Genomic DNA, 12,931 nt, shown 5'->3' with positions numbered 1-12,931 from the left:
CTTTGTGGCAGCCCCTGAGATATTGGAACACTGCTATCATGTCACCCCTTGTCATCCTTGTCATTAAACTAGACATACCCAATTCCAGCAACCGTTCCTTATACGTTTTAGCCTCCAGTCCCCTGATCATCTTTGTTGCTCTTCTCTGTACTCTTTCTAGAGTCTCAACACCTTTTTACATCGTTGGGACCAAAACTGGATGCAGTATTCCAAGTGTGGCCTTGGCATTGTAAAGTGGTATTAACACTTCATGTGATCTTGATTCTATCCCTCTGTTAATGCAGCCTAGCACTGTGTTGGCTTTTTTGGTAGCTGCAGCATACTGCTGGCTCATATTTAAGTGATTGTCCACTAGGACTCCAAGATCCCTCTCACAGTTATTACTGTTGAGCAAGGTAACACCTATACTATACCTGTACATTTGGTTTTTCTTGCCTAAACGTAGAACCTTACTTTTTTCACCATTAAATTTCATTTTGTTAGATAGTGCCCAATGTTCACGTCTGTCAAGATCCTGTCAATATCTTAAGCCTGTCTTCTGGAGTGTTGGCTATTCCTGCAGCTTGGTGTCATCTGCAAATAAGGGGGGTGCTTCTGCTCTGCTTAAAAGCTTCAGCAGATGAGAGCACCCAGACAACTGGAGTGGATCCAAAAGCTAAGCAAACCAAGATACATCAACTATATGCCATCATCAAGGGTCAAGTTCAGCCTAGAGTTTCATACCTGTATTCTTTTTCTAGGATGTCTCTTTGAGTTGACAGTCTTGCCTCCAGCCCTGAAATTTCCTAAAAGTCTTCCATCCAAGAAGTTACCATTCTTACTCCATTTCATGCAAAGTTGTCCGGCATCCATTAGCTAAGGGGATGATTTTATGTGCTGCTGTTCAGAAGACCTTCTTTCATTATTGTGTCTAATGAACACATGTCAATTGGGAGTAGCTACAATGATTTATCTCACACCTTCCTTAGGCATCCTATCATAACTTACAGCCCCTTCTGTTGAGGAATGGGCATACCTTTACAGGAATTTATTTATGAGATGTATGAGATGTACCTTTACAGGAATTTATTTATGAGATGGGCATACCTTTACTGGAATTTATTTATGAGGGTACATCTAAGTGGTGTTTGTTAAAAAGTAACTGTTATGTATCCAAGTGAAGAGAACACATACACACTTACATAGCAGTCACCACCAGGGGGCGTTGAACTGTAACTGTTTTGGCGGGAACCCAGTTTTGGTGGGAAACAGAGGTTCAAACCGATTGGCTGGCTGCTCACCTGGCCAGGTACAAAAGGAGGGCAGGTAACCCCTATTCCCTAGTACAGTCACTTCCACCAAATAAAGATCTGCCATGCTGTACTCATTGTCTCAGTGTCCTTCCTGCTCTCCAGAACCCACTACACAACAGTAACCATAGAAACATTAGTCCAGCAGCTTAGAATGAAACCTATGTTTGGGTCTGAGGAACTCCCTTAATACCCAGCTTTGCAGGAGGATCAGCAATCCCTTTACATTTTCCAACTTGGAGTATGTCTTCAAATATTGTGTGGAATTCTTTATGACAAATCATGAATTGCTTTTTATGTGATTTGGGTTTTTCCATCCAACGTGTTGAAAGCTAACGTCTGCATGAGTTTAGAGGTCATGCATTTCATCTTGGAAAAGAAGCTATTCTTTACTGCTCAGGCTGCTGGGCTGTTATTGTGCATAATGTCTTTATTAGTTTGCCTCCAGTGCACTCCCAGTCAGTCCCTATATCCAGGCCAAAATAAGCATTCATTCCACTCTCAATAGCTCTGCTATAAAAAAAAAGACTTGGTGAAGTTTATTTATTAAATATCAGGAGACCTCAAAGTACTAAGTGGCCAAAAAGAGATAAAAAGCAGCAAGGCAGCTGAAGGGAGAGGAACAGAGAGACATGGATGCTCGGCAATAATGTACAGTATTTAAGGTAAAGGTAAAGGTTCCCCCGCTCATGCGTGCTAGTCGTTTCCAACTCTAGGGGCTGGTGCTCATCTCCATTTCAAAGCCGAAGAGCCAGTGCTTGTCCGAGGATGTCTCCGTGGTCATGTGGCCGGCATGACTAGATGCCAAAGGCGCACGGAACGCTGTTATCTTCCCACCGTAGTGGTCCCTATTTTTCTACTTGCATTTTTACTTGCTTTTGAACTGCTAGGTTGGCAGAAGCTGGGAAGAGTAACAGGTGCTCACTCTGTCACGCGGCACTCGGGATTCGACCCGCCAAACTGCCAACCATCTGATCGACAAGCTCAGCATCTTGACCCACTGAGCCACCGCGTCCCTGTACAGTATTTACACATCTATATATCAAAAGGCACAAAAATTTCTAATGCTTCTGGAAATAATACAGAAGGTGATTATAATGAGCAGGTTTCTATAGGTTGGGAAATCTGTTACTCCTGCAAAGCTGTTTACTTAGGAAGCTCACCAGACAAAAGGTTTCATTCTGCTGGACTAATACAGTTCTGCTCTTGCTTTTTAATGAAAGCTGCCCAAAGCTGGCTCAAATCAGACAGCTTCTAAATCCAGTAAATACATTCCTGTAAATTTACCCCCATTCTCATTCCTTGACAGATGGGGATGTAAACATATTGGTGACTGGGACCAATCCTCAGATTTTAAGATAGGATGCCTAAAGAAGGTGTGAGATAAGCCATCCTAGCTAAATATATCAAAATTCTGCAAAATAAAACAATGTAAACTTATGCTTTGAACTTCTCACTTTTGAAAATGTTATCTTAATTAAAATCTTGGACTGAGAACCAAATTCCCTGAAGTAGAAGTTACTCAGAACTTCTCCCCTGCATATAAGCTTGGCTGCAGGGAGACTGTCAAGTTCTCTAACTTGATTTTTTCATAATGAATAGAGAGCTTTTTTCTCTATTCCTCAGTTATTAAGTAAACATTACATTATGTTGGTTATAGACAGATAATCTATTAGGTGCTGAGTCTATATCTTATTTTCTCTCTGTGTGTGTGTCTGTGCGCATCAGTTTATTTATTCAATTTATATACCGCCCTTCTCCTGTAGGACTCAGTGTGTGTGTGACTCTATTATTTCTAAAAATTCGATCTTTATCTGATCAAATCAAAACCACAGCAATGCCTGCACCCATCTGTATATCTGTAGCACAATTATTTTCTCCCTGATTTGATTTTAAAAAGTTGCAGATTGTCTCACTAATTTTCAGAATGGAAGTTGCTTGTTTCCTGAAGGATGTAAAACAATGAATCTTGCACTGGAAAAATAATTACAATATATTTGAATAGAATCCCAATGTATGATTTGAGGAAGCCATGAAAGAAGCAATGAAAGCAAAATCAGCTGAGCGAAGAATCAGAAATTCAAATGGAGCTTTTTGATTTTAAAAGACCCTGTTTTTCCCCATCTGCTGTTGTGAACACCTGCAGGTATGTAATTCTTGATTTCTGAAGCTTATATTTTATAAAAGCTGTTCCTGGGAAGCTTATATTTTATAAAAGTTCATACTGCAACAATTCAACTCATAAAACTGTATTTGCAAATAACTTTCAGGCAGACAGTGACATATATATATACAGGTATGAATAGAATACAATAGTATTCTTTCTATGCCTACACAGTAAATGACACTCATGTTTGCTCTCTCTCTCTCTCTCTCTCTCTCTCTCTCTCTCTCTCTCTCTCTCTCTCTCTCTCTCTCTCTCTCTCTCTCTCTCTCTCTCTGTGTGTGTGTCTGTGTGTGTGTCTGTGTGTGTGTGTCTGTGTGTGTCTGTGTGTGTCTGTGTGTGTGTGTAAATTCGAAATTTCATTTTAACAGTATGCCTGACATTGCAGATCACTCTTTGTAGGAACAAACCAATCTGTTTTCTCATCTTGAAAAACAAATCTTTATTTTTCATTGTTCAATAATGTCATCCTCCTTTGCTGCTCTTTATCAGAGGTGCAAAACTAAAGTTTCTCATTAATGCTTAATTGTTTTGACAGGACTTAGATAAAGAGAATATTCTGTCTCTTGCTTTGAGTATTAGACACAGCTTGCCTTACAGGTATATATTCCAAGCATTGCAGATTTTTGATTTAGGACTTGTGACTGCTCATACAGGCTCTCTCCTATACAGCATATTACGGTAGCCTTCAAGACTGTTTTAAGGAAAACATTTTTCTCACTTTTAAAAACTCACAAATGTGCGGGGAACTAGATCAGGATGAAAGAGATAAGCAACAGGTGCTTTAAAGGTGAGGCCAGTGAGGCTGAAGAGCAAAGGAAAAAGAAGACCCAGACTCAGGTTCCTGTTTGCTGCAGGACTTTTGAGTGGGTCAACTGACCTCACTCCACTCACTCACACTATTTTTGTTGTGGTGAAAATGAACCCTCCTGAGGTGGGGTTCAAATCTAACAAATCAACCAATTAATCACCAAAGCGTTGGTCTAAAATGCAGGTAATTCCTGACCATGACACCAACTGAGTTTCATGGATTTTATAATTCACATATTTTTGTGGGGGGTGCCCACAGTTTTCACCCTCGTTACCAAAAGATCCTAAGATGTTACTTGAACATACCTATCATCTGTCTGTCTATCTATCTATCTATCTATCTATCTATCTATCTATCTATCTATCTATCTATCTATCTATCTATCTATCTATCTATCTATCTACCATCTCTCTCTCTCTCTCATCAATTTGAACCAATTTAAAGTTTAAGATTTGAAAGGGCAAGGATTCACTGACAATTTAAGATTTGGAGGGAATACAAGAATTCAATTGGATTGTTTGGATTTAAATATAACAATCTGTGTCTGTGTGAAAAATTCCAATCCCACCTTAGACATAAAGTTAGCTGAATGAATCTTGGGCTGGTCACTGGGAAGAAGGAGGCAAGAGCAAACCACTGAAATTTGCCAGGAAATTGCACCAGGACAGCTCCCTGGTGCCTGCAGGCATTTGTCTAGGTAGTCGCCAGGGGTCAACAAGAAAACAACATTTTTTTAAAAAAAAGCATGTTCCAAAGGAATAATCTGCAAGAGTTAGTTCATTTATTACATTTTTTAATCCTGCCTTTATTATTTATAAGTAATGTTCCAAAGGAATAATCCAAAGGAATTATTTATTACATTTTTTAATCCTGCCTTTATTATTTATAAGTAATGTTCCAAAGGAATAATCTGCAAGAGTTAGTTCATTTATTACATTTTTTAATCCTGCCTTTATTATTTATAAGTAACCCAAGGCAGCGAACATGCCTAACACTCTTCTTATTTTCAGTGGAAAAAATAACCCTATGAATTGGGCTGGGCTTAGAGAATGACTTTGCCTATATTTAGTATTTTAGGCTACAAATGCTAACAACTTAGTTAGAAGAAGTGCAGAGAGGCAAGGGAAATGGTCTTAACTAGCTGCTTCTGTGTGGACATCAGACCTGTGCCTTGAATCTTTCTATCGGTAGTCAAACTGTGGAGCAAAGCAGTATTGAAGGAAAAATCTTGATCGGCCCAGTCCAAGCTGGGAATAAACAAGATGGCAACTGCTTTAGAAAGAAGGTTGCAATTTATTGAAGAAGAGAGCCAGACAGAAAGATGGATCTGGGGGAAAAAAAGTGAGCACATGTAGTAGGGAGTGGGTTTTTATACCTTCTTGGGCTTTTGTTTGGAGTTATTCCTGTGTCATGAACTTTGACCCGAGTCTGACTGTGCCTTTCTGATATTCTGATAGTGGTGGGTTAATTCTATTATGTCCTGTCTTAGAGTTTGGGTAGGGTATGTAGATTTTAAGGGTCTTTGTTTTCCTGATCTTTTCAGCTTCTAGCTAGAGGGCTCCAACTTTCCTGAATGGATTATTACATCTGCATTTCTAAAAGCTGGTTTCTGCTGAGTTGTCTGGCTGGGTGGGGTGTGTGTGTGTGGAGAGGTTTCTGCCTTTTAAAAGATCTTCTCTATTATTTCTTTGGGGAAATATATTCTGCCTTTTTAATATTCCCCAAAATATTTCTTTCTCTGGATTCTTCCCTCAGCAGCATCGCCATTCATCTGAGCTTCCCCCTTAGCTGATGTGTCTCCTTCTTGTGCATGCACTCATATAAGAGCAAATTTACTCTCTGACCATTCATGCAGTGGACTTTCTCACCCAGTATCAGACATGACAGGGTCAGACAAATGTAGAAGCTTCATAACATCAAGTTTCTTGATTTTAATTTATTTTTCAGCCGTGCATGAGGAAAATGAAAGGGAATAAACCTGGGTGGAAAGAGAAGAGATCAGACAGTTTTTGGACAGTGTATTCCAGTTTGGACCAATATATGGAGATGAAAGGAAAGATGCAGGTGGCTAGCCTATGAGGAAGTAAATCGCCATGTGAAGACAGCACAAATCAGGCAAAATTAATGACAACAAATCAGAATTGTGCAAGACCTGACATGCCAAAACACCCCTTGGAATATGAGTCCCAAGCATAATACCAGAATTAAAGTTTCCAAAACTGTGTTTGGTGGGAAATTTTTTTTTAAAGATGCTTGGAAGGGTTGCAAACTATTGATGCTTCCACACTTTTGCACATTTTAAAGTACTCTTTTAGAATCATATCTGAAGCATGGATATCCTTAGCAGAAACAATGCATAATTTGTTAATACAGTGGAAACAAATAGTGCAATCAAGTGTGATTCAACCTTCCCCAGTCTGTCAACTTCCAAATCTGTGGGGACACTAGGATACTTCAAAATTCTGGAAATCTGATCTCAACGTGAGCTGCAAGTAGTGAGTTGTGCAATGCTGACATTATCCTAAAGAAGACTTGTGCACATTCTTGTGCCTTTTCACAAAAAACACTGTACCTCCTGAACATTAGTAATAATCTTATCAGACACAGCCCATGATATACTGTTTCTTGAACTTAAAGCAAAATGGGGAAGGGGTAAGAAAAATATATATTAATATTTGTGGATTTCAACAGTTTTATAACAAAAGTTCTCCCAAATTATTTTCATATCTTTAGATAAAAGCTTGGCAACAAAGGAGGAATGAGAGAGGGGAACATAACTTCATGGAGAGAATTTCTTCTGGTTGGTCTTCTGCATCAGTGGTCACCCACCCTGTTCCTTTGGGGGCTTCTCTTCATGTTTCTGATTGCTTTGATGGGAAACAGCCTCCTTATTTTTCTGATTAAAACAGACTCTGGACTTCAGACTCCCATGTACTTCTTTCTTTGCCAGTTGGCTTTCATGGACCTCTGCCAAGTTCTCTCCATTGTTCCACAAGTATTGGTCAGCTTTGTAACTAAGAGGTATACCATTTCACTCTATGGGTGTGTTGTTCAGATTTCTGTAATTTTGATTTTGGCAGGAGCAGAATGCCTCATCCTGGCAACCATGTCTTATGACAGATATGTGGCCATCTGCAGACCTTTGCAATATCCCATCCTCATGAGGAGAAGTGTCTGTTACATGATGTCAGTGGCAGCCTGGTTTTGGTCCACTGTCCAAGCGCTCACTTGCTCTCTTTATGTCCTGCCCCTTCCCTACTGTAAGTCCAATGTGATTAACCATTACATGTGTGACTATCCAGCTCTTATCCAGCTGTCTTGCTCAGATAATTCTGCTTTTGAAAGAACAACATATTTTGGAAATTTCATGGTACTACTTATCCCCATTTCACTTATCCTGACATCCTATGTTTCCATCCTCCTCCAAGTTGTGAAGGTACGATCTTCTGAAAGGAGCCACAAAGCCTTGGGAACTTGCATGTCTCACTTATGTGTAGTTGGGATCTACTACATAACTGCTATTGTAACATACATGAAACCTGCATCCTCTTATTCCCCACAGCAAGCCATGATTAATACACTGTTCTTTACCGCTGTGCCTGCCATGACAAACCCCTTTATATACAGCCTGAGGAATCAGGATGTCTTGGAAGCTCTGAGAAAAATCTTCCAAAAACACAGCTTGCATGAGTGACTAGGTAGTAAAAATTTAATAGTGAATATTTTCTGTTCAAAATCTGGGCATCTGCTCCAATAAGAAGTACAGTTACTGATATTTGATAGCATTGGATGTCTCTTTTTAATTGCTGTTATTCAACTGATGGAAAAGTGAACCTACATCCAAAGACTGCATAATGGAATTTGAATCCAAAATATTAAATTCTCTAATCCAGAGATCCCCAACCTTTTGGGGACCAGGGGCCAGTTATGTGGAGAGAGGTTTTTCTGCAAACTGGAGGGTGTGTGGTTTTGTGTGCTGCCTGCATCCTGTGGATGGGGCTTTGCTTGTTTGTGTGGACCGGTTGCTGGCTTGCCACAGCCTGGTACCGGTCCATGGACTGGGGGATGGGGACCCATGCTCTAATCTACTTAGATTATCAGCATACCTAGTGAAAGTGACATTTACTTTAAGCAATCGGTGCTTGGTGATGTGGAGATATTGTACAGCGTTATTATTTGAGGAGGGTTTTATGAAAAATGTTTCTTTCATGGTGTAGTATAAAGGGTGAACCTCTTAGTGTTTAATTTTCCATATCTACTCTGCTGCCATTATGCATATACATTAAAAGCGTTCCACATGGAATAACCAAAGGCCATTCATTCCATTAAGGATTGCCCTTGGGATCACCCTCCATATCATTTCCAGAAGCTTTGGAAAGTTCCAAGCAAGAATGGAGTCCTAAAATTAACTGGACTTTGTGGAAAGAATTCATTATATTGATTCCCTTCATTGCAAACCTTTCCCCATTTGGAGCCACAAGCAGCTTAACGTTTAGACCTTCTGTCTCATCTCTGAGACAAATAAGTCTCCATCTTTGCTTTAATGCCTTTTTGCACTCCATCAAAGGCACAACTGTAAGCTATGAGTCACCCAGACCAAAAGTCCTATTTTGGAAAACAGGAAGGATTTGTTGCTTGAAAAGAAGGGGACTAGCCCAAAAGGACTCGACCAGGATCTGTGCCTTTTGATACATAGATTTGTAAATACTATACATTCTTGCCCAGTGTCCATATCTATCTGTCCCTCTCTCTCTCTCTCCCATTACTTTGCCTGCTTTTTTAATCTCTTTTTGGCCACTTAATAATTTTGAGGTTTCCTTATGTTTAGTAAATGAACCTCATCAAGCCAAATTTTTTTTTGTTAATGGAGCTATAGAGAGTGGCATGTGTGCTATGATAAAATATGAATATTTGCACATGAAGAAAAAAATAATAGTCAAAGATGATGCAGCACAGGTTGTACTCAACTTATTATCACAGTTGGGAATGGAACTTCAGTCACTAAGTGAAGTGGTCATTGTGTTCTGCGCCCAAATTTATGACCTTTTCTTTGCTGCAAAATGGGAGGAAAAGCTTCCCTTACTTGACTTTGCTTGATGGAAGTTCCCTGGTGTTATGTACTGGGCTTTTGGAATATCACCACGTGCTCTGCTGGAGAACCAACGGTTCTCCAGCATCTCAGACAGGATGGCACCAGTCCTGCTATTGGTCAACTTTGGGTGGCAAGGATAGCTTCAATCCGATTGGTTAATACCATAGGGCCTGGCTATATATATTGAGGCAGGGTGAATCCAATCTCTCAGTACAGTTTCTGCTTAAATAAAGTATGTGTTTGTCTGTACTCCTCTACGTGTTCTCGTTCCTGCTTATCAGAGCCCACGACATAATAGTGGCAACGAAGATGGGATCCTGCTTCTCCGCCTGAGGGCTGAAGTCATGAGGGGACGGCATTACTCGCTGGAGGGAAGAGGCATCTTTCCCACCCCCACTTTCTAGCCAGTTAGTAAACTACACTAGTGGCCGCGTGCTCAGAGGAAGCGTTCCCTGAGACTAGAAGCAGGATCCAACAGCAGAGCAGGAATTGAGGAAAAATGCCCAAAGTCAGACTTCCGGGTTGCAAGGCGTCGCCGGAGGCAGCCATTTCCAGGCTGTCAGTCCTGCGGCTCCGTAGAACCGCCGAAAACAGCGCCGATCAGCTGTTTCAGCGGCTCGGAAGCCCCCTCCTTGGGAGAAGAGGAGGGGGCGAGTACCCAGGTAGGGGTAGAGCTCTCCGGGGCCGCCAGAACTTAAAGTTTTGGCGGCTGAAGGATTGAGCCCCCCCGAAGCCTGGGTTTGCTCCGGGCTGTGAGGCGTTTCTGCTCTGGGCTTTTTGAAGCAGAACAGGGCATTCGCAACCATCCCTGCCAGCAAGAAAGAACTTTGGAGAACTAGGATGCAGGCAGAGCAATACAGGAGATTCAGGTGAAAGTGGACTTTTGATCTTTAACTCAATGGACTTTGCGGAGTTTGAAAGTGAAAGTGCGTAGCAGGCAATAGTGGGTGAAAATGGCGGCTAAATCTTCTAAAGTTCTTAGAAGCGCGGGGGCTTCTCTGGTGCAGCAGTCTTCATTGCAAGCTTTATTGCCCCCTGCACCTGCACCTACGCCAGCCCTTACAGTTAAAGACTTGCAGAATGTGATGCAAGAAGCTTTGGAAAAGCAATCGCAACAATTAGCTGAGATTATAGATGAAAAGCTGGATGAGAAGTTAACAGAAAAACTAGCTGAGGTTATGGATAAAAAGCTGGATGAGAAGCTAACAGAAATAAGGGCAGACATTTTACTTGCATTTCAAGGCATGGCTATATGTATTGAGCGTTTGGATCTCAGCCAAAGATCTCAGCCAAAATAATATCAGATTAGATGCAAAAATGTCAGAGACTGAGAATGTGGTGGATAAAATTGATAGTGACTTGGTACAGTATCATGAGATGGAGTTTGCTGTGAGGATCAGAGGCTTAAAAGAGAATCCTAAAGAAAATTTGAAGGAAATAGTCTCTGAGGCTCTGGAAGGGGTGCTGGGGCGGCCAGCAGATGTAATTATGGAAGACATAGATAAAATTTTCCGTGTCAATTCGTGGATTGCAAGACAAAGGAAATTACCCAGAGATGTGGTGGTTTATTTTACAAAGAGAGCAATTAGAAATGAGGTCATTCAAGCCTCTTACAATACTAAATTTGTAATTGCTGAGCAAGAAGTCTTGGTTTTAAAAGAGATCCCTCCAAGAATCTTAAGGAGAAGAAAGGAGTTTGCTTTTTTAGCACAAGAACTAAGGCGACGTGATATTAAGTTCAGATGGGAGATACCAGTGGGTATGGTGGTGATGCATGAAGGTACGAGACATCGCCTTATTACAGTGATGCAGGCACGTGATTTTTACACTAAAGTTTTAAAAGCAACCCCCATACCACTTTTGGAATCTACAAAGAAGAATGGTGAGGGAGACCCTCAACTACGTAGGATTTAGATCCTAAAAAATTAGCAAGTATGTATCCGAACTACCAGCCTAAATGTTGGAGGTGTGGTGGTGAAGATGCAACGTACCTTCATATATGGTGGGCCTGTAAAAAGGTTAAAGCATTTTGGATTAAAATTTGGTGGAATATGCAGAAGATATTTAAGAAAAGGATAAAGTTTTGTCTGCCATTGTTTTTTCTGGGCATTATCACTGACACTACTGTTGTGGACACTAAGTTGATGTTGAACTTAATTACGGCAGCAAGACTTTTAGTAGGGCAATACTGGAAGAAGGAAGAACTGCCGACTATAGAAGAATGGACTTTAAAAGTTTCCAACCTGCAACTAACTAAGTCTTTCATATATCCAGGGAGATGTTCTGAGAGACTTCTACTTTAGGGAATTTGGTTCTCAGTTCAAGATTTTAATTAAGATGCAATTTCAAAAGTAAAAAGTTCCTAGCTTCAGATCATACCATTTTATTACTGCAGGTTTTTTTTCATTTTCCCGTTTCCTTCAGAAACCTAGGCATTTAGTGAATTACAAAGTGATATCATCATCATAATCAACATGTCCAAAACTTTGCAAAATACATCAAGAAATTGCCGCTTCCTGCAATCACTCCAGCAAAGCTACAAAAAAACTGCGCTACTCGGAACATCTTACATTTTAAGGAGATACCTGATTGATACCCAGGATGCTGGCAGCAATCCGTGTCAACCATTAGTGCCAGTCAATTTGAATGTTCAGTTGACTGAGTTTCATGTTTAATGAATAAAAGTTAAATAATAATAATAATAATAATAATAATAATAATAATAATAATAATAATAATAATAATAAAGTTGGAAGGGACCTTGGAGGTCATCTAGTCCAACCCCCTGCTCAGGCAGGAAACCCTGTACCATTTCGGAGAAATGGCTGTCCAGTCTCTTCTTGAAAACATCCAGTGTTGGACCATTCACAGCTTCTGAAGGCAGGTTGTTCCACTGGTTAATTGTTCTAACTGTCAGAAAGTTTCTCTTTAGTTCTAGGTTGCTTCTCTCCTTGGTTAGTTTCCATCCATTGCTTCTTGTCCTGCCTTCGGGTGCTTTGGAGAATAGCCTGACTCCCTCTTCTTTGTGGCAGCCCCTGAGACATTGAAAGATTACTATCATGTCACCCCTAGTCCTTCTTTTCATTAAAGTAGACATAGCCAATTCCTGCAACCGTTCTTCACATTTTTTAGCCTCCAGTCCCCTAACCATCTTGCTAATCATGTTAGTTCCAAAGATAAGTGGTACTGCACAGAAAAGATAGATTTGCATCCTACAGTTTAACTGGGTTTACTTGACCACTCCCTAGTCAGAACTACAGAATAACAAGAGTTGGAAGGGACCTTGGAGATCTTCTAGTCGACTTCTTACTCTGGCAGGAAACCCAATACCATTTCAGAAAAATGGTTGTCCAATCTTTTCTTTAAAACTTCCATTGTAGGAGCTTTCATAATCTATTCATCTGAGTTTAGTCCTTATTCATATGAGAATTTGACTTGCTTATTATCACTGCTTATTTTGTCCAGCCAATGTCCCACTTAGTTCTGGCACCATTCATTGTTCAAAGTTACAATGGCACTGAACGAATGGTATTTATGATGGGTCTTCATAGCCCCAGCTGTCACAGCATCCCACA

The 12,931-nt window shown here is 40.5% G+C and overlaps 1 protein-coding gene across 1 annotated transcript; it reads left to right on the top strand.

The window, feature by feature from the left end:
* Nucleotides 1-7,193: 7,193 nt before the first annotated feature.
* LOC308662947 (olfactory receptor 2M4-like) lies at nt 7,194-7,958 on the top strand (the record flags this gene model as incomplete). The annotated part of the gene is made up of 1 exon (XM_081319093.1): nt 7,194-7,958. The coding sequence occupies one exon, from the start codon at nt 7,194-7,196 to the stop codon at nt 7,956-7,958; it is 765 nt and encodes a 254-aa protein (XP_081175219.1).
* Nucleotides 7,959-12,931: the final 4,973 nt, after the last annotated feature.

The sequence above is a fragment of the Vipera berus genome, assembly GCF_964194415.1.
Source record: "Vipera berus genome assembly, chromosome: 2".
Lineage (NCBI taxonomy): Eukaryota > Metazoa > Chordata > Lepidosauria > Squamata > Viperidae > Vipera > Vipera berus.
This window is presented reverse-complemented; position numbering and strand designations above follow the sequence as displayed.